This window comes from Scomber japonicus, chromosome 5 (assembly GCF_027409825.1).
Source record: "Scomber japonicus isolate fScoJap1 chromosome 5, fScoJap1.pri, whole genome shotgun sequence".
NCBI lineage: Eukaryota > Metazoa > Chordata > Actinopteri > Scombriformes > Scombridae > Scomber > Scomber japonicus.
Genome location: NC_070582.1, coordinates 30,338,975 through 30,361,735, shown reverse-complemented (window position 1 = coordinate 30,361,735; position 22,761 = coordinate 30,338,975). Strand labels below are relative to the sequence as shown.

General features: G+C 39.2%; 1 protein-coding gene across 1 annotated transcript; it reads right to left on the bottom strand.

Annotated features, from left to right (window-relative positions):
- Positions 1 to 1,893: 1,893 nt before the first annotated feature.
- Positions 1,894 to 17,137, bottom strand: LOC128359491 (ovochymase-2). The gene is made up of 18 exons (XM_053319985.1): positions 17,068 to 17,137; positions 16,848 to 16,945; positions 13,482 to 13,579; positions 12,870 to 13,042; positions 12,680 to 12,775; positions 12,412 to 12,590; positions 11,986 to 12,187; positions 11,356 to 11,441; positions 10,656 to 10,688; positions 10,417 to 10,541; positions 10,049 to 10,182; positions 9,425 to 9,568; positions 8,778 to 8,902; positions 8,594 to 8,687; positions 8,378 to 8,509; positions 7,638 to 7,646; positions 7,112 to 7,213; positions 1,894 to 2,057 (listed from the first exon to the last, which is right to left on the bottom strand). Exons 1-18 carry the CDS (start codon positions 17,135 to 17,137, stop codon positions 1,894 to 1,896), a joined length of 2,064 nt encoding a protein of 687 aa, XP_053175960.1.
- Between the last annotated feature and the right edge of the window lie 5,624 nt (positions 17,138 to 22,761).

The window sequence follows — 22,761 nt, the reverse complement described above, 5'->3', positions numbered from 1 at the left end:
GTGCTATGTACAGTTTGAAGTGCTAAACTGGTTTCTCTGTGCAAGACTTTACCAGATGTCTGTTTTGATAGGAGACATGCAACAGTGCGTAGTTTGTAATGTTGCCAAAAAGCGTGGGATCTCTGTGTTGAAGAGCTTGTTTTCCTTCTTTTGGCATATGATATGCTTCATATGCACCCTCAGTCATACAATGGTCTGGGTCTCCCTGACCTCACAGGCAAACATCCAGAACCTCCCAGAGAGAAATGCTGACCTATAGATTTTACACAGAATAAAATAATTAACTATCCGTCATCCATGATAGCCAGACAGATTTACAGCCCTAACCATTACCTAACCTTAAGCTTAAGTCTAACCTTAACCACACTCATGCTCTTGCTGTAATGTGTCTTAACCGCATTATTTCTTTCCTACTGCAATTCTGTGAAGACTTGACCCTACTCTGCCTCTGATTGGCTCTGAACCTAATATTCTTACCATAACCCAACCATCTCACTCCTCATGCTTAAACCTAACCAACGTCACCGTGACATCACCCATTAGTTTGTGGATTGTGTTTTGAAGCCTTGAGCTCAGCATTTTGATTGTTACTATCTTGGATTTTTGGAGCCAGAAGTGATGAGATTTGACCATATTTAGACAAGAGGGTGGAACTGAGGGGTTACTCTATGAGTAATGGGTTATTATGCCATCATTACATTACCTAACCAACATTGTTATGTTGGCAGCTACTTGTCAATCACAACGTAGCCGCACCCCAAAGTATATCCTGATTCTTTTCAAATGTAAATTAAATATGAGACATGATAGTAATTCACACAATGAACATCATGCATTACATTGTGGGTACTACAGAAGACTGGAAACTAGCGATTGAGACCATAAACCCATTGGGAAACTTAACTTTACTGAGACAATAAATCAAATGAGAAGTAGGAAAGTTTTCCCATGGACTTCTTTACAATTGAACATCTTTTTGGAATCAGTGAAGTCACCCCCTACTGGTCATTAGAGAGAATCCAGATTTAAGGAACTTCTACATTGACTTCACTTTTCAGAAATGGAACAACCCACTTGGTACCAGCCAATTGGTCAAACAGGTGTTCATGGACTATGGGTGGGAAAAAATAAGGTGTCTTCACCAGTAGGCTAACTGAACTAACTAGAATGTAGAACAGAGAAGCTCATTTGAACTACAAATGAACTAATCTATAGCCAATGCCAGCAGCTCTGTGAGGCTGTATCTGGCTACAGCGGTGCATTAAAGCACAAATATCAGCATGCTAACATGCTCACAATGATAATGCTAACATGCTGATGTTTACCAAATATAACTATTACATATTCTAATATTTGCTGAATAGCAGTAATCACAGCTGATGGGGGTCTGTGGTCATCACACAAAATATTTTTGTAAATAAAAAAGTTGAGAAGCTGAACAAAAATAGATGGACAAATCAGTGTGCTAATCTTTCTTTATTGTTACAATAACCAATAAACTACAGTGTGCTGACTGGGGAACACACCTCCCACTATACTGAGTCAGCTGTATCACCTGAACACCACCTGCTGCAATTTAGAGAGTCTGACCTGACTGGCACTGAGTCTAAACATAGACAATTCAGGAGTGATAGTGTGGGAAAAAAAAGGATTGTAACAATATCCACTTTTATATAATTTAAATGTGTTAAAACCAACAAAAGGACCAACTCTATCTTCCATTAAATAAAAAGATGGTCTTGAATGCATAAACGATCTTCCTTCAGCTGCCTTCATCAACTCTCCAGTATCCTCATCTGAGCTTAACAAACTGTTGTACCATTAGTGTCATTTCCACATATGACACATTTGGAAATGTGTTGGTATTTTCTATACAAGACTCCCTCCAACTGGTCAGTGATCCATTCCTGAGCCTTCTTTACTATAGTCCTCATCGTCTAAGCCCGTGTCCACATGTACTCTAGGCTCCTCTGGGGTCTCAAGGTCCACATCACCCTCCTGGAACAGGACTCTGCTGTTGGACTGCTGCACACCTGCATCTGCTGCATCCAAGTTCACTAAAACGCAAAGAGAATTATGTCAGGAATACTGAAGTCTAAGTTATAGATCTTCCAACACATTTATCAGTGCCCCCCTCTTGCAGCTATTGTCAAAGTGCCCTTGAGCAAAACATCAGTCCCCAGCTGCTGTTGTGGAGCTGCTCAGTGGTGAACAGTCGATGGTTCTGGTCACTCTGTAGTTCATCTCCCAGCATGAGCACGTAACCCGTGTGAATGAAAAGCAAGACGCTGGTTTTTTACTTAAATTTTCTCTTAAAGTTTAAAAAAATAAAATAAACAAAGGCAGAAGCAGCAGGCCTGTTTCACACCTGATATTTTGACTTGTAAAAGCAAGAAATGAACAGGTGTAATTAATAACGTGAACGATGTAGGTGTATGTTCCAGGTCTTGTGGTGCACCTACTGGTTCACTGTCAACGGAGCAGGCATCGTTTGTGTTATTAGTTCCATCTGTACTTTTCTTGCAAGTAAAAATGTCACGTTGATCTTTTCCCTAATGTCAGTCTGACTCTGGTGCTGCTGTCTAGCATATAATTATCTAATATATCTGTCTGATACTAATAAATGAGGAGCATGCAAAAACACATCGTATTCAGAGGAACACTACCAAGAATTTTAAAAAGCTTCATCATAAAATGCTTTAAATGATGCCACATTCAAAGTCTTCAGCATAATCTTAGACACCCTTAAACCTTATAAAGAGCAGTTTTGACATTAATATTTTAAAGCTCTTTCAAAAAACTTCCAACCCTGGTCACTAGAGGGCGGCCTTTACCTACTGTGCAAAGATGTTTTTCTGTTTCTGTGTAATTACTGAGGTCATTTCCAAACACTGTAATTGAAGCAACATTTTGAACCATCTGTGTAGATGGAAGAACATGAAATCAATGTTTATATCATAACTGGCCCTTCTTGCTCTGTTCTATGGATGGTGGTTCATGGAAAGAGAAACATAGCACCCAATAATGCAATACGTTCCTGAAAATGCTATTTGCACTTTATTTGATTGAAAATGTAATAAAACCCAATAATGTAATAACTTGACCAAATAATGTATAAATAAATCACCAGGTGTGTTAACAACTGCCAATTAAGTTAAAGCAGTGGTTCTCAAACTTTATTTGGTCAGGCCCCCTTTAAAAGCAGAAAATCTGTGACTGGATCCTCCATCATAATCTGTGGGGTGCAATTGATTAAAAGTCAAAAGGTTTCAAGTTCAACGTTTTCTTAACATCAAATTTGATTTGTGACCATTTTGAATGCATTTCATGAGATCAGGTGAGGATTCAATTAGAATCACTGTTGCCTTGACAAAGAGCATTTCATTACATCAGCTGTTTTGCCTTCGTCACTCATTATGTAACGTTAGCTATCTTCTGCAGCTTTAGTCATTTTCTAATGATGTCTAATCTAAGATCCACTCTGGTCTAATGGACAATCCTACAATGACTAATCAGAATGAGCGGGTTCATTTTCAATCGATAGGGATTTTAGTTTAATGCATCTTTGCCTGGCAATGTACCACTTCCACCATCTGTTGTACATTTCAAATTCTACATAAAGTCCAGTTTTCATTCCCAACAAATCAGTGTCAGATGTTCACATCTTCTCAGTTGTAACATAACACTGACAGTATTATATATTTTGTGTACCTGCACACTTTACATTCCTCAGAAAAAAGCATAAACTTTAACATCATAACATTATTCGTCAAAATTATCATTAGTTCTGAAAAAAGGCCCACCTAAAAGGTATTGCATTATTGGTAAGATTGTTATGACATTACCAGTCAGGACATTTTATAACATTTTCAATCAAGTTAAGTGCAATTATTTTAATTTTTCAGGCGAGATTTTAATTTTAGGAAATAATTACATTATTCTGTGCTACAATCATGTAATAATGTCTTCAACAACCACAAATGATTCCTGAAATGATACCTCTAGTGTGAGAAAATATTACACAAAAAATTAGACATGCTATTGGGACAGTAACATTTAAAACTACAAGCATATAATCTCTGAGATATGTTTTGGAGAAGTGCTTCCCAACCTAGGGCTTGGTATCCCTTTTAGGGGTTACATGATAACTCAGAGAGGTGGTGAAATGATAAAGATAGGAAAGCAGGGGAAAAAAACATTTTTGCTGCACAAATGTGTTTGAATTTTTCACACTTTTTGCTAATCTGTGCTTTTTTTGTTAATTAGTGATTAATTAATTGATTAATTGATATTTCATACTCACATGCAACCTGTAAAGAGGAGTGGGACTTCATGGTCATGGTCATGGTTTTGTATTAAAGGGATCATAGGCCATAACAGAGAAGGGTGTCTCCTTTGACTCTTTTATCTATCTATCTAATCTTAATAACTTCAAAAATGAATTAAAAGAAAATCAAACAGACTTACAGACAGTTCAATGCTGCGATATGAAAGAATTTATAATGCTGTAGTGGGAAATACATGAGCTATGAGGCCATAACACTGCATGTGTTATGTCTAATCATGTAAAATTCATCTGTGCTTGGTGGATATCCAGAGTGTGTTGCGTTCACTGGCTAGTCACGCTGACAGGCTAGTTAGACAAAGAACTACTTTTCATTATAAGCCTTGTTTTTTGTTAAGTAAACTAATGAAGATGATTTAGTTTAGCAAGTTCTTCTTGCAGCAGTGTTGCAATACAAAACACAAATGCTGGTAACTACGTCAACTTTTAAAGCAAGTCAAGTTTGCAACATCACTGGTGGTTTTAAGTTGCACAAGGTGAGCGAAGTCAAGTGTATGTACAGTTTGAGACTCTTCATCACTGACATGTGACCTTCCCTACATAGAAAATGCTTGTTAAAACATTGCTTTAAAATTTGGAGATAGCACAGATTGTACTGAACATTAGGTTTGGAGTCTGTTTAAGCTGTTGGAGCAATTTAAAGGCATTTCATGTAAAACTCACAAAGTTATACCTATTCTTCCCATTCCAGATCAACTTTTAATGTTTTCGGGATATATTTGACTTTTTCATTTCAGGTTATTAGAGCCAATTTTAACCTCGATATTTTCGGTACTTGTAATAAAGGTCCTCAATGCCACTGCCTCTGATTCCTCTGATATCTGTATCTGAAAAAAACAACAATCTGTCTCTCACCTGTGAATGGAAAAATGACCTCAGACATACGTACATACATACTGTACCTTCATACTTACAGGTGGAATATTGGAATACACACGCGCACACACACGTGCGAACACACACGCAAGCGCGCGCACACACACACACACACACACACACACACACACACACACACACACAAGAAGAAGCACAGCGAGCTGACAGGTTTATGACAAAAGGGAGTGCCAATAAACATGGCAGGAGAAAGAAAGAATATGATTAAAAAAGAAAAAAAAAGAGAAAGAAAAAAGTCTATTGAAGGCAACAGAGACAAGGCTGCTGACAGCAGAGAGGAGAATAAAGTATCAGGGGGGTTAAAAAAAACAGACTTTTTCAGTTAGGTTTCATGAGAATTTGGCTGTCTCATGAAAAAAATACTGCCACTCTTGTCATGTGGAAACCCGCCAGAGTATATAACCTAGTTTGAGTTCTCATTCAAAGTGTAACTATCCAGAATATAAAGAAACCCAGATTAATATTAAATCATTGAGGAACAGTAAAGGGCCAAAATAAAAGAAGTGCCAAATAAAAAATAAGAGAGGAGAGTGAGAGGGTGACAGGGAATAAAAGAGGAGACACACACAGACACACAGACACACACACACACACACATGCACACATAAACACTTCCTGTTTCTCAGGTCTTGTGTCATCATGGCTGCTCTCTCTGGAAGGGATCAGAGTGAACAGTAACACAATGAACACACAGTGCAGTAACAGAAAAAGCTGTAGTGGAGGATTAGTTATGAGTTCTGTGTGTGTGTGTGTGTGTGTGTGTGTGTGTGTGTGTGTGTGTGTGTGTGTGTGTACTCACAGTAATAGAGGTGCAGTTGTTGGTTGATGAGTGGAGGAGCTTGGTATCGAGGAGAAGGTGTATGTTTAACCCTTTCCCTCACTGCCACAACTTTCAGCTGACATCTTTCAACCAAGGAGGCTGAAATCTTTACATTTTTAGCTTTAAATTTACACATTTTTATACCAGTATACCAGAAATTTAGAAATACTTAGTGATCCCCAGACTTACAGATTACTACTTATAATGCATGTGTATACCAGTGCTGCTATTTAGTAATTATTAAATTGTAAAGTAAGTAAAGACTTCTCACATGCAGTCAGGGGAATACTGAACTGCATTTCTATTGTTCTTGTTTTAATACTGGAGCTCTTATTCTCCTTTAAACTAGCTGAAAAGGGAGCAGACAAACAAAACCTCACAGCTCTACAGCGTGTTAGTTCAGTGACAATAGTGGGATTTAGTTCCCCCCCACATGCAGATGGACTTCGTTATACTTCTGTATCATTTTTGGGACAGCGTGTGCTTCAATATTTAGTTTGTGGGACTTGTTTCTCAGAAAACACAAGATAAAGGTAGACAGAAGAGACCAAATCTGTATTAAGAAGGCCGAATGAGTCTCACTCTAATATGCAGAACTTGCCACTTCAAAGGAGGTTTAAACTAAATAACTGATAATAAGATGCAAAGACAGATATGTTTAAATCAATATATTTTGGGGTTTGTGTCTGTGTGTTTGCAGGAGCATGTGTGCTATTGTGCTTCTCATGTCTCAGTTGGAACTCAGGTGTTAAATGTACCATTGCAGTTCTAAATGCCACTGATGCTCGCTGCTTTGTTGCACCCATAACACCACCGGTGGAAAGTATGGCTCCTTCCATCTAACCTTAACTTACTCAGCAAGTCAAATGAGCCTCACGCTCAGTTCTTCTGTTGACCACTACAGCTCCACTGCAGTAGCTGAATGCCTTGCTCAAGGATTATCTCTTTCTCCGCAGCCACACACGTTCCCTTCCAGTTATAAGATTCCTTTAAAGACACACTGACATGCAAAAAAGTCAGAAGAAGCAGCAAACATGAAACAAACCACCAACCATATGATGGTACATGTTCCTGGTTGGTTGGCAAATCATCTCGGTGCCTTCGTCGACCGTCTCTTTGACCCTCCACACCTGTTCTGTCATCATCATGAAGATCTGCAAAAAAAAAAAGAAAAGAAAAGTTTGTGTGGAGGAGGAAATGTCTTGATAACTATTGGATACATTGTCATGAAAGTTGGTTATTAGAATGAAATTGTAAAAACTTTGGTGAACTTTTTATTAAGTGCCATCATCAGGTCAAACCTTTTCATTTTGTCTTATAACCAAAACTAATGACATTCTCGCATTAGCTGCACATTGTGTTAAGTGCTAATTAGAAAATGTTAGCACACTAAACTCTGATGGTGACTGTGGTAAACATTAGATACTAAACACTAACCTCACAGAGCCTTTATTGTAGCTGTAGACTTGCTAACTGGTATAAATTCATCAACATGTCCTTATCCTCCTGCGACCCTCATATAGAGAGATTACATTTTGAGTTTTCTGGACCTTATACTTCATTCTGCTTAACTCTGACCTGTGCCACCTAGTGGTAGAAAAAGCACAGTACATTAATGAAATGCGAGATGGCAGGCATCTTGACCAAGTCCATAAACAGCTGAACCCCAGACAAAAGTTGGACCAGGTACAAAACTGTATCAAATTTTATGGTTGAAACTTGTTTATTTATGCTAAATAATGTTTGTATTTTGATTTTGCTATACAAATTTGACTAATTTTAGCATTAGCAACAAGCTACAACACTGCTAATCAGGAAGTACTCGTTTGAGGACATTGGGACTTGGTGCAAAAGGATGGTGTAAATGTAAAGAAATAAATAGTTTTATACACTGGTGAATTAATTGTTATACATTAAAATAAACTCATTGTCCCTTTTTTTTCAAACACTACTTCCTGTTCAAAGACGATGCTTAGTTTTTGTACTTATCAGGTCCTACTAATCCCAAATATCTAGAAGTTAAACATACCAAACAAAAGCTTGGTTCGTAAAATATGTTTAATACAATTTTAAACTAAGTCCAACCAAAAAATATTTAGTTTTACCTTGCAATTAAACAAAAGGCAAAGTTCTCTCTTTTTTTTTTTTTTAATTACAATTTTTCAGACAGATTTCAGCTGCAGGGTTTTCTTTCACATTTTTATTATACTTATGTTACTTGCTACACTCCAGATTTTACATTTCATTCTTCTTCTCGTTCCAAGGTGGTAATAACAACATTTAGTCTGCCATGTGTCCCATGCATCAAACACACATACCTGTATGGCTAATGAATGCTAGAGTCGCCCTGAAGCCTCTGTGTATGATGCTGCTGTCTGAGCTGAACTGCAGCACCATGACGTTGTGGTAGGACAGGACGGGGGGAGGGACACTGCCACCGCACAGCACGGCTACACAAAACAGGAGAGAGTGAGCCTCTTGTTTCCAATTCGGTGATCCGGCTGAGTTCCGCCAATCGGGTTAACCACACCTACCTATCTCCTCTGTTCCCTCCACATCTGCCAGGACAGTGAGGGAATCGTACAAACATCTGTCTGACTCCTCCAAGTTGAAATCAGCAAAGTCCAGCTGAAAGACGACATGAGAATCAGCCTTTGCTTTTGGAATTAGCTGCATTTTAAAGCATTTTCAATTTAGATGGAAGATCATCTGCATCACCTTAATAACATGACCTGCAGGAGCATACACCACCCAGCGGAGGACACAGTCATTACTGTAGAATTGTGGGTGATTTGGGCTATGGACAGCAGCCTGATCCTCAAGCAGAACAACTGTACCACATCCTGATTGCATGTACACACACACACGCACGCACGAACGCACACACACACACACACACACACACACACACACACACACACACACGGGAGGAGAAAATGCAAGCGCAACAAGAAAGCCGAGTTTAATGCAAATACACACTCATCTGCACACTCAAAACAAAAGGCACATTATCAGCAGCTGGGTTCATCCCCTCCACAGCCTCTCAGCACAAGTGTGTGTGTGTGTGTGTGTGTGTGTGTGTGTGTGTGTGTATGTATGTGTGTGTGTCTTGTGCAGCTCATTATCGAGTCATGGGACGTCTGTCTGCACTTCTACCAGGTTGCTACGAGATCCTGAATCAACAGAGGATGAAACTGTCTATGTACTCTGTATACAGAGTGTGTATACAATGAAAGCGAAGTGATGGACACAGAGCATGAGTGTGTGTGTGTATCATGTCACTACACAGTTCAGCACATGCAGGTATGTATATGTGCCCCTGTGTACCATGCATGTGTGTTTTTATTGTACGTTGGGTTCCCCACCAGGATCAGAGTGTCCCTTTACAGCACGATGCTCGACGACAAAGCCGCTTCCTGTGCCGCTAATGTCAGAGGAGAAGAGAAGTGTTGCATTCAGGGAATTATTCAGAAGCACTGGGCCAGGGAGGACGCCTCCACAGAATATCCCTGCGAAAAGAGAGAGGAGAAGAGGAGATGAGCAAAAGATATAAAATAATCTACAGTGAAATTGGATCTGTGCTGCAGCCTAAAAAATGGTCCTTTGGTTCAGTCCATTGGGGGTTTAAAGGCAGAGGACAAAGCCGAAATCTATATTTGACAATCTGTGTTACAACCCGGAGATGCTGCACAGAAGCACTGGGCACATGTAGCTCCTTTTACAATCTACTAAGTTTACATATGGGGTTAGGAAACAAAATGCATTGTGTAAAACAGTCAACTTTAGAGGTGTTTTATGCTTTTTTGCCCAATTTCGATGCATGAGATTGATATCGATCTTCTAATCTCACTCTTGAAGGGTCTGATAAAGGTTTAGATGATTAAAACTCTAATTCTCAGTGTGGTTGTATATTTGTGTGTGTGTGTGTGTGTGTGTGTGTGTGTGTGTGTGTGTGTGTGTGTGTGTGTGTGTGTGTGTGTGAAACTCACCAACAGGCTTACGGCTCCCTACTGAAACAGTTAGTCGATCGTAGCGACAGTATGAGTCATTTTCCAAATTAAAATGATGAAACTCCAACAGAATACTATAACCTGGAGGAACAGCGATGCTCCACACACACAGTCTGAGGAGACACAGAGACAGAGAGAATATCTAGGGCAGCACATATGAACACACATGCTTTTGTAACTTTTTGGTTCAATTTGTGGAAAAAGGTTTTCTGATCTTGACATTTAACAGAATTATTCAGATTGATTAAAAAAAAACTGAGTTGAGTATCAATCTAGGTATGATTTATGGTGCTGGGTAACAGAATCATTAATTAGCTACGTTTTTCCTCTCTTGAAGTGTCACTCACTCGTTGTCTTCATAGTGATCACCAGGGAGGGCGGGGTTTCTAATCATCCCCTCACTGTCAGTTACAGGCCCATCTCTCACGCCGCAGAGTCCTGAATTACACACCCACATACACACACACACACACACAGACACACACACACACATATACTCACAGTGCTGCGTACATCAAAGAGGCATGTGCACATTATGAAATATAGATGAATTAGAGTTGCTGTGATGAAAGGAAAGACAACTCACTCGATAAAGTCGCGCCCCGCTGCTGCTCATCAGCTAAAGGAAACAAAGACAGATGGAAAAGAGGCAATAAACAAGAAATCAAATCTTTCTTTACACAAATACATAATCTCATGGTAGAACTGTGTACACACAACTCTACATACTTGTAATCAACCTCATTTTTAGGAGCAATTACCAGTATTCTAAATGATATTAACTTATTGATTGAAGACAGAAATGATGTTTCACTCAACTGTATTTTTGACAAATAAACTGAAACTTCATCATGGGAATTTTTTAATAGTGTTATAATAATAATAGTACCCTTAATATCCAAACATCTAAGCTTGAAGGAGCATTCCAGAAAATGATCCACTTCCAACTGACTGGATAAGTGGGCGGAGAACAAAGTTATTTATTGTCTGACCTGTTCTCCTTCTTTAGTCACAGTTTATGTATCTTTGAACAACAAACTGAATCTCTGACTGTTCTAAAGTACCTGGTTGGTTGGTACATTTAAACTGCTCTAATCACATTTTTAACAGTAACAATGGATCAAATGAAGACGTGCAAATGTGAAAAATGTTGCATGTAGCGACAAAATCACTGAGAATTGATCATCTGACTGCAGTTCTCTTCAGCTCTTTGGAGCCTTTTAGCTCCTTGTTTCGGTTTTATAGCCTGAAACTTCAATGTTTTGATTTACTCTCACTGCTCTCACCAATCTGGATTTTAGCCACAGTGAGCATTTCTTATCAGCTTTAAAAGGTCTAAAAACCCACTGAATGCTACCCGCAAAGTTAATGACTAGATGGTGAACATAATGGACCACTTAGCAGTTAAAGACCCAGATTTCTTTTTTCCAGGAGTTGGTGGAGACTAAAACAGAGCTCAAATGAGAGTATGAGAATATTGGACTTCAATTTAGAAGATGCCCAGAATTGGCCAGACAATTGTTTTCTAACAAATTAAGATGACAAATGGGGTCAATATGTTTTTTCTGCTGTTCCCTATTGGTTCAAAGGTCCACCAATGCAGGTTTAAGATTTAAAAGAACACTTTGGTTGATCAGCTGTCAAATAGAAGTTCAGCAAAGTGTCACTTGTCTAAGTGTTACATGTCAACAGACTATGTAACCTTAACCCCAATGCAACCCAGACATCCAATACTTTTCACAGGTCATCTGAAATCCAGTTGGCATATAATAGTCACTTGATAGGCAGTTTGTACCTGCATTAGATTACCCCAATACATTTGAATCATGATCCAGAAATCATTTTGTAATGTGCTTCATACAAAACTCTGAGAGATAATCAATCTGACTCAAGTTATGATGACTATCTTGACCTACCCTCTCTCAGCTTGCGTTTGATCCAGGGCAGCAGCAGCCTCACATCAGTGAAAACCCCTGGAGATCCTCTCCTGGAAGGGGGGCGGCTGCTGTTGTTTCCCCAGCTACGACCACATCCCTTACCCCAGGAAGTTACGCCCAATGCCTCCCATTGACCACTGCCTGACCTTGCCGGACATACCAGAGGACCCCCAGAGTCCCCCTGGAGAGAGGATAAAGGGTTGAGTAGAGAGAGATTGGTAGTTGATGAATAAATACTCAGCAAACACTATTTAAAGCTACATCATAAAGTTGCACGATGGTTTGATGATTTATAGCTCCCAGGTATCACTGCTGAAGCACCTCTCTCTCTTAATTGGCTCAGGTTGAATTGGGCTCTTGAACAAAGTGAAGTCTAATGGATGGACAGACAGATGTTGCAGCTACCTGGCAGGCATCTCTCCCTCCTCTCTCTGGTCCTGCACAAAAAACTGTCAGGGCTGCCTGAGGCCGCACTGGTCCCTGGTTCAGAGTTGCCTTTTTGACAGTCTGGAGGACATATTTACACTTGGCTGGATCAACCAAGTCCAACTGGACCTCTCTCAGTACAGCAGGGAGACGACCCCCTAAAAGACAGTAGGATAAAATAGAGCAGAACAGAATCTCCAATCTGCTTCAACAACAGTCTCAAAGCTGGATGAAGACATTGACTCACTTTCCTTTATCCTGCCCCATCCGCCCACAATGCAACTGGTTTCAGGTAAGATGTTCTCATCAGGTAAAGGTAGACATATTGGCTGGACATGGGCTCCTGTTGAAAAGGTCAGATAATGATTTAACAAAATGAGGTCAGTGCTTAGGGCTCATTTGTTAAAGTTAAACTAATCATCAGTGTGGAAACTCGCCTAGTCGAATGTGTTGATCCAGCTCTACCAGTGCTATGTCATAGCTCATAGGTGAAGCATGATGGTATTTCTCATGGACTGAGATAGACTTGATGAGAAAGACCTGTTCCTCTTCATCATGTACTCTCTGGTCAAACTCTCCCACTGCTACTGTTACACCACTGAGAAACTCTCTAGACAGAGAAGAAAAGTAAGGATTGTGTAACTTTGTGGTATACAGGAAATGTTAGAGTTCTTAAGAAATAACCCAATAAGCTAAAATCTAGTTACACACACACACAACTACACACTAAAACTAAGCGCTTTCTGTTTGATAAGAAATAAATAATCTAATTTATTAAGAGTTTTCTGCAAATTAACAACTACATATTAACCCAAGTATAATAATTGTGTACTTCCCAAATCCCAACTAAACCAAATGAACTTTTTTGGTACCAAACTGTACCAATCTTTTTGTAAATTACCTAAAACATCAACCACGCCTGTGAAAAAAGTGTTACTTGATGTGCAATGACAGCGTGCAGATAAGGAAAGAGCATGTGTGCTTGTTGCACAAAGAACAACCTGTAAAACAGAAAAGACAGAATGGTGGTGCACAAGTAAGGACCGTACTTTGAGGTTGATGCAAAGCAATGAGCAGCTGTCATTATCCAGCGGCCCGTCAGGATGGCCCCTCCACAGAAATGAGAGCCCTTATTCCGCAGAGACACCTGAGCACAGATACAAGCTTGATAGAAATTCAACATTTACAAAGCTGAAAAATGATTCATCCAGATGTGAGTGTCTGGAAGTAATTATTTCATCATTTGGAACAAATGTAATCCTGTCTTTTAAGCACCACTGGAAATAATTAGACTCATTTCACAAGTCCTCATAATGTATTCAGTCTAATGAAACTGTAAATTAGTTGTAATGGCTGTATGTATTATAATCAACTACAAAGTGTACTTTATTGTACATTATCTCTGAAATGTCAGCTAATGAAGTTTGTTGATTAGCAAGTCAACATGCTCACAGGGGGAGCAGAAACGTATTAGCACTTAGCATTTAGCATGCTGGCTCTGTACCATGCTCTATACCAACAACTGTTACATAAAGTGAAGAGGGTAGTTCCAGGTCTGAGAAGTGAACCAATGTGGAAGCGTACATGCATCCTATCCTACTACTATAATTGGAGAGCAGAATGTTTGTCGTTCCTTCCGTCCGTCCACCTTTCTCCACCCCCCTCTATCCCCTGCAAGGTTTAGGGAGCTAGCCATTTCATTTCATGTCAACTTCAACCTCGGACTATTTTTCCAGCCTGTGACGTAAAGGCGAAGAGACGCCGTATGTAGGGGCGTGAACGACGGGATGAGAAGATCACAAACAGAGGAGACATTTATCCATGGTTACGGACATTTTCAACATTCCTAACCCGAGCAAATTACTGTTGGAAAATACTCACAATGTCGCCAAACGCCGCATGACATTAACGCAAGGTAAGAAACCACAAAACACAGTTCACACAGTAGCTAATGCTAATGCTAGTTTGTTAACTACTCACCCATACAGCCTTCTAGCCTCCTTCACACACACACACACACACACACTTCTGGCGGTATTTTCTTGGTGGTTGGATAGTGTTCTTGTTGATCTTCATTTTTTTTTTTTTTTTTTTTTTACAAGAGGCTGCATTCATGTTAAGAGGCTGCATTCATGTTGGTTACCACTAAACAGCCAGGCTTCAAAGTAAAGTTATATGTCAACAATCAACACATTTCCTTTTCACGTGTCTATTAGATTAGGACGTGAGGTAAGGTCTCCACTGAGGTTAAGGTGAAGTTTTGCTTTATAAACAACTTCTTCAGCAGAGAGCTAGCAACACAGGTCACCATTTCTGATGGTCACAGATTTTGGTGTAACATCGGTTAAAACAAGGGGAAATATATTTTTTCAGACAATACTTGCATAAAACAGGGACTCATACCTTCTGATTAACCCTTTCATGTATATATGCATATATTTCAATAAATGTACAAATAAACATATTGCTGCTTCACTTTCTTACCTACCTGCTAGCATTACCATGCTAATAAAATAGCTACCTAGCTAACTAATTCATCCCACAGCAATAACATTAACAATTCTCATTTACATACACCATCTCATTCACACATGGCCTAACATGTGGATCTCATTTCAAACAACTATCTGACGCAACTACACTCATGGATTATAATTTACTCAACAGCATAAAAAACGAATTTGAAATATTTGCTTTTCAGCTGAGCGATGTGAGAACGATCGCCAGTGAAAGAGACTGAAGAAGACATTGGAGCCACCTCAGGTTACAGGTACTCATACTTTCTGATTAGCCCAGCTGATTCATCCCACACTAACATTAACAATGATAATTTACATACACAATCTTATTCACAAATAGCCTAATGTGGCCTTCGTTATGTGGATCTAATATCAAACAACTATCTGACTCAATTACACTCATAGATTATAATTTACTCAACTGCATAAAAAAGGCACTTTAATATTTACTTTTCAGCTGAGTGATGTGAGAACCATCGCCAGTGAAAGACACTAAAGAAGTCATTGGAGGTTACAGGTACTCATTCGTTCTGCTTTCTACACAATCTTATTCACAAATGGCCTAACTAAGCTTGGTTGTGTGGATCTAATTTTAAACAACTAACTGACTCAACTACTTTCATAAATGATCATTTAGTCTACTGCATAAAAAACACAGTTTACATATTTACTTTTCAGCTGAGCGACGTGAGGACAGTCAGCAGCAAATGAGACTGAAGAGATCATTGGAGACACCTGCAGCTACAGGTACTCATACTTTCCAATTAACCCTTTAAGACATTTGCCCATAACCAACATGTGGCCCCTGGTTATGTAGAACTAATTTCAGACAACATTCTGGGAGGGTTGCAAGGGCTCAAGTGTGTTTGGGAGACATACTTACTGTGACTTTCATATACAAATATACATTCTTCTCACAGCTTTAATCTATGAGCGTGTGTCTTTTGGTAAGTAAACATGCTGCAGGGCAAAACGGGCGCATCGTTCTAGTCTCTCTAATGGCCAGCAGGGGGCGACCCCACTGGCTCCAAAAGAAGTCAAACTGTATGGAAGTCAATAGGCTTTTTTATACAGAGATCCCACATTATAGCCGTAAAGATCCACCATCAGGCCACCTTTGCTTTTTTACAATCCAGTGTTTGCGGTCCAGCAGCAACTGAGAAACCCTCTAGCAGTGTTCACTCATCCAAATATGGTCACATCTGACTCTTGGCTTCAGCCAAACGTGAGGCTTCATTATGGAAGTCCACAAATCAACGGATGATGTCATGGTGGCTACATCCTTTTCCACATTCTATGGTAAAGGTGCTAGCATGATTAAGAGTTATATTTGTTTACCCTTTTCTCTTGCCATTTTCTACACTTCCTCTTGCTACACTAGCCTTACATATCCTACTTGCGCAAATAGTTGTGTAGATTGCTCATAAAAATGTGTATCATAAACGATACACATTTCTTAAATTTTAAAGCCCAAAGTACCTGAAAATATGTAAGATGTTGAGGTGGCCTGTGAAAATATGTATTATATTTTGGATATTATATTAACTGTGTAGCCTTAGTGTCAAAGCTACATTTCTATTACGAGGTCCTCATATTACTGTCAGTAGACCTAATTTGATTTTTTTTTATAGTGTAAAGCAGTAGTTTATCAGCATCTTTCTTAAAACTCTGCTACTCGATTGTCTTTCTCACAGGAGTGGTTTGTTTTGTGGTAAAAATGAAGAAGTAGTTTGCATGAGTAGTGATATCCATCAGGGCTGTACAGACAAAGAGAAGAATTGTTACAACAGAAAATGCTTCATAAGTATTCTCACAGACGAGTATGTCCACACACCCAATGAAGGCTCAGCAAAAACAAAAAAGCAAGACAAAACAAAATGAGGGTAGGCCACTGACCAGCCATGGGTGTGATCCATATGTGGCTTCGGACCCTCCAACCACCCTCAGAGAGGGAACCATTGGGCTCCTCACCTGAGGAACTCCGCATTTTGAACCTGACAAAGAGGAAGAACACTTATCAGACTTCTCACATTCATTCTGTTGAGTTTCATCACCCTGTCTGTACACAAATATCAATGAAAGTCAAGTCATGTTTGGTGTCTATCTTATCACTCACCTGACTGAACAACATAGATGCCGGTGTTTACCCAAAAACAGAGAAAGAGCAGAGTGGCAGTGGTCCTCATCATTAACACACACATCCAGACTGGGTTCTACTGGGAAGACAAAATGGTTTATAGACCTGTGTGTGTGTGTGTGTGTGTGTGTGTGTGTGTGTGTGAGAGAGGATATACTCATTAAAAAGCCAGTAAAAGCTGGCAGCGGGTGGTTGGTGAGTTCAAACGTCACAACTAAACACTAAATGAACTGCAGTAATCTACTCAGTGAAATAGTTTGTACTTTCAAGGTAAGCCGTGGTGCGGTGCGTAGAGTATCATTCCTACTGCAACACACTAAAAGACATAAACTGCCAGATACTGTGAAGCATTCAAAGAGGAGAGGCAGTCATAAAAATGCAGACAAATATCCAAGGGAAAGCAAGCTGTTAATGCTGACATAGAGACGTAGATACAAGAAGAGTGAAAGAGAAGACTTTTCTGGACAACTTTGAGAAACACACCTTTTTTTTTAATGGAGAAAATTCCAATTTCCATTCCAGAGAAGAATTCCATTTTCCATGCTTTTTGCTTTCACGTATTAGGTTTACAGCTGTTACTGTCTCCCTGAGTCAGAGGGCTCATTGTGAAAGCCTGAGAATACCAAACAATCCGTGATGGTCAGTGTGACCTTTGAGGCAAAGCTTTATTAGACTGGATACAGGAAACAGAGCCCTACCACTTTGACTTCGTGATGATTGAACTGCTCTGGATCTGTGTCCAGAGAGCAGCATGACTCGGACACGTGACAAAAGCAAGGACGTAACAGATCTGACCACATGAAGTTTAAAAAGTCCTTTTTACTTACCAGACAGCGGCTCCGTGTGAAGCTGAATGTGGTGTTCATGCCAGGAGGATGTCACTTTTATATATGCATCTACAAATAAAGCCTCAGACCGTGCGATTTGTCAACCAGTCACATATGCAAGCATTCAAGACTAGGCAAGGGGAGCCAGTGTGGTTTGTTCTTTTTCAATGCCAACAAAATAGATAAGCTCTTGAAACTGTGTGTCTGTTTTGTGGGAACAAGAAAATGAAAAAATGTGGACTTTTTTCAGTAGAGCAGCTCCAGTGAAAATAGTTAACAGTGACGTCTGTGAGTAATCTTGTGAAAGCAGGATATTGTTTGTGGGATAATCCTGGATGCTGCTGTTGGATTTTTGAAATCGCACTTAATAAACAACAAAAAAAGACAAAATTCCTTTTACATCCATTTATTGGGGGACAGCAGAAATCTCAAAGAAAGATACCTTAAACCTTGAAATATAAAACCCAGGCTGTTTGCATGACTACATGTGTTAAGTGACAACATTTTAGATGGGTGAAGAACATTTTTTTTCTTAAATGTGAGTCAATCTTTGGTGTACATTTGAAATGATGAAACATCCTCTTTAACAACTGATTGGATCAAATAGCATCCATTATAGGCAATAAAAGTTTGTCATTAAGCTTTTCATGTATAATAAATGAAGTAATGCTTAAGAGAGCTTCATGAGAATTTAGAGAAAATAAATGAATCATCGTGAATACATTTAGTAGCATCAATACATTCCTTGACCAGGTGGGGGCAGCATAACAAGCTGTAAATACAACACAGACACAAACACTGACATTATGAAGTTGTGGTGAAGGTTTTGTAGCTAATAATAACATTCAGAAATCAGAATATAGATAATATGGAAAATATTCCTAAGTGCAGCTTTAGGTATACATGCTGTTAATCTACTGGTTATCTTTGCTCATACCTACTTCTCAGTTCTATCTGACTCTATCCAGCAATGTATTTCCATCACTTCCTGTGTGGCTTCTTCCCATTACAGACTCATTACACAAGTGTTTACAACAGCAAATCTAAAAACCTTCAGGAACTTACAGATTGAATCATCATTAACTAGCAAAGTGAACAGCTACCAATACAACAACAACCAAGGTTATTACTTTAATTGCTGACAGGCCCACACATTAACATTCATCGGTATAGAAATTCAGCGTGTGTGTATTTTATGCCTCAGGGCTCCCACTCTAAGCCTCGTAAGCCCCCAGTTCCTGTTTATGCAGCCCAGCGGCCTAGGTCCCACTGGGCGAGCTCGGCTGGTTGTGACTCAGTGCCTGGCATGGTTGCTGGGTCACTGTTGCCAGGCGGCTGTTGTCAGGTGTTCCAGAGAGGAGCATTAAATACCTGTAGGACTGTTTTCAGCACATGACGAGCCACACAATAGAGGGAAACACGAAGAGAAAAGTGAGTCACTGCTTATTGTGTGTTTGTTATGTTTCTGTTTGTGTACTGTCAAAAGGATTAAAACCATTACTACCACACAGATCAACTCAGATCAGTGTCAGGGCATTTGTCTCTGGCTTTGCTCCGGAGCAAGAGAGTTATGAAGGCATTTAATGTTCATGAATTTTTTATGGAAAGCCGGATGCAACAGGCATTTTATGATAATGTTTCATTGTTAAAGGCAATTTATTTGAGATGGTAAGATGCCAACAGCAGCCTTAGTTAGGCAAACAGGGCTGTGCACTTCAGAGAATGGCCAAGAGTGATATAAAACTAAGACAGTTAAGAAAATCAGGCTACTTCTTCCTATTCATTCACAGTCAGCACCTCATCCATTGCACTAATTTGTATCTCCAACCTTTTATCTCCATCTTTATACTGATTTATTCCAGCTTTATTAGTGTCATTTATAGACATAATCTTGACTATAGATAGCACAGCTAGTTAAAATTGATGCATTAAGACTCCTAGATAAGGAGGTGCCAGCAAAAATGGTCAATTTTTAAAATATTTAAATGCTGAAAAGACATACATTCATCAAAGCCATGTTGCATGTTGTAACACCAACTTTATACAGAAGCAAAGTTCTGTGAAGATAGGGGGAAAAAATCAACCATCTTAACACCACAAAAATCTTAACATGCAGCCCTGAAACACTCAAAGGTTTCTTGTGTTCTTTAATAAGGACATACATAAAGAAAATAATCTAAGATTGTAGTTTAATATGTTTATTTTGACTTGCCTTTGACAAATCCCTGTTTCCCCATAAACCATCAGAGAGAAGACTGAACAGTGTGGAGGTTTTTAGACAGAGGAGATTACAGCTAAAGACTGACTGTGTTTAGGGATATCATGATTATCCCTAAATAGGTTATGATGACATGTATCAGCAATGCTGTGCTACTTCATTTAGTAGCTTTAGTTTTGGTATAAGGAAAAGGCATAGGTTAAACTTCTTAAAGTGAGTGCTGAAGTGGATACCAGTCTGTCTTAAAATATAGAAATTCAACCCCAGGAGCATGCTTCGATTTTGAAAAATAAAAATAAAATTTTGATGAAAAAAAAGATGAAACGAGACTACAACTGCACACTTTTACACAGTAAATGTCTAAATAGGATTGGTTTCATGACTGTTTGCCTCAACCTCGTCTCTACTGATGAAAAACAAAACCTCTCCAGTGTGCAACAAAATCCAGACACCATCTCCAGCGTCAGCTTGCTTAGCAACCAGTCAATTGAGGGCAACAGATCAGACTCAACAGCGTTTATGTGGAACAGTAATCGTGTTACTGGTGTCCCTGCATGAGTTTAAACGGTAACCGACACCGGCTGCACTTTCATAGCTTTTATGTGCAACAACCTAAACTCAATTAACCCAATCATAGACTTTTAAACTTGACACTAAATATGAAAGTGACATGGTATTTGATTATAATAAGGCAGTGTTTCACACAGGGCTCCAAGAAGCTGTTTCTAGAAGATGAAAACTGAGCCATCCAAAAGGAGGACAGGCCCATCCATCCATTCATACAGTAAGAGTATAATCCTGAATGGCAGCATTAAATCTTAATGGAGCTGTTCAATAGCCTCCACTTTAATCTGGCTTCCAGATACAGTGAGTGAGGTGGAGAACAGATCTGTCATGCACCACAGGAAACAGGTCAGCTGGACAGATTGAGACTAATGGTTCTTTTGTTTCACTGTCAATCATACCATCACTCCATGGTCATGGTGTCTGCAGGGAAAGATGCTATAACATAGACTAGAGTCAAGACATCTAAAAGGAAAGACACGTGTGACTCAGGGAGAGGATTAAACATGGTTTATTCCATCTTTTTGGTTTACAAACAAAAAAGGCACCCATTGATTTGTTTTTTTCCTTGAAAGTTTCACATTGACAATGACTGTGGCAAGAGCTCTTTTTTTCTCCTTCTGAAAACTGGACACAGTGGTATCTGCTTGTCACAGTGCCCAAGGTAGGAGAGGTAAACAAGCCACCTCAAGACCCACATAAGATGTCACCTACAATTTGCATTCTTATCCTAGTAGAGTGTAATCCTATGGACCCATGGTTGTGTTGGCCATGTCAAAAGGAGCAGCCGTAACACTTTTGGAAACATGAAGCCAGGAATATCAAAAAATAAAATCAAAAATCTTACTTTGATGCAGACAGTCGATACACAGGCCATCCAATTTAAAACACGCAGAAGGAAAAAAACAGACTGATAACATTTTACGTCATGAGAACAACAACGCATCAACAACCTGTAAAAGGTTGAAGAATACATGTTTTCGCAGAACAAAACTTTTATTTTTAAAAAACCCCTAAGAACAGAGAATTTAGTGAACAATAGCCTGGTGGGAAATCAGAAGAAAATAAAGCATTATATACATAAACCAGTGTGTGAGTGCAAAATCCAAATGTTTCAAGAACTCTCATCCATTTTTCAAGTTGACAAGCTTCCTTAAAAAGGTCCTGAAAACCCATCAGAACTGTCAGTTCATTTGTGAACTTCAGAGGTGCTGATAGGTTCATTTGATTCAAATTTCAGATAGCCAGGCTAACTAGCTATAGCCTCATATTTAGCATACAGACATGAGCTTTATCAATCTAATCAAACTCTCGTCAATAATGCAAATCAGCGGATAAACCAAAATGTCGAGTTATTACTTTTTTGTGTATTTAGTAACAAATATTAGATGTTAAACAGACCTCAACTTCAGGGGCTTTAAGTTACTTGAGTAATGGATCATTGTGTAGCCATTTAGGATTTGTTCCAAGTGGAATTGATGCTGATGTTACTTGTGTGCAATGCCCTGTTTGATTAACAAACCATTGGTATGATTCAGTAGTCTGAGTTCCTGACATCAAAAGTGAGAAGGTGAAGAGGAACTCTGAATTAGACACGCCGTCGCCATTTTCCATCCACAACACTACACGAGAGCATTACAACGGCCGTTCACCACGGCATGACTGACCTACTCACTCACACCGTCACATGACAAAGTTACAACAGCAAGAATTTATAGCACCTCCCTCCCATAAACAAACATTTGCTTTATATTAAAATTACAGGCAATTACAGTATTGTTAATTTCTTGTTTCAGGAGTCAGAGGAAGATTCTGTCTGTGCAAAGAAGTCAGGCTGTTATTCTATTACATTCAGAGAGAAACAACAACAAAAAAAAAAGATACATACACATACATAGCATAGTCAAATGTCAAGCAACTTATAACAAATTCAGCTCTGAACATACTGCAATTCAGTTTACATATTGATTTGAAAGTATTATTTACAGCAGCTGAAGTCGGTTCTGTAAGCTTTGTGTCAGTAAAATAGCCACGCCATGTCATTAGCATAAAAATACATCTGTT

Bases quoted from the DNA above. Each gene is read 5' to 3' on its own strand.
- LOC128359491 (XM_053319985.1), bottom strand. From the start codon at position 17,137: ATGAGGACCACTGCCACTCTGCTCTTTCTCTGTTTTTGGGTAAACACC. The intron at 11,442-11,985 runs GTAGGTCAAGAT...TTCACCATCTAG, and splicing joins CAAACGCAAGCTGAGAGAGG to TCATTAACTTTGCGGGTAGC. The intron at 10,183-10,416 runs GTGAGTGACACT...GTGTCTCCTCAG, and splicing joins GATCACTATGAAGACAACGA to ACTGTGTGTGTGGAGCATCG.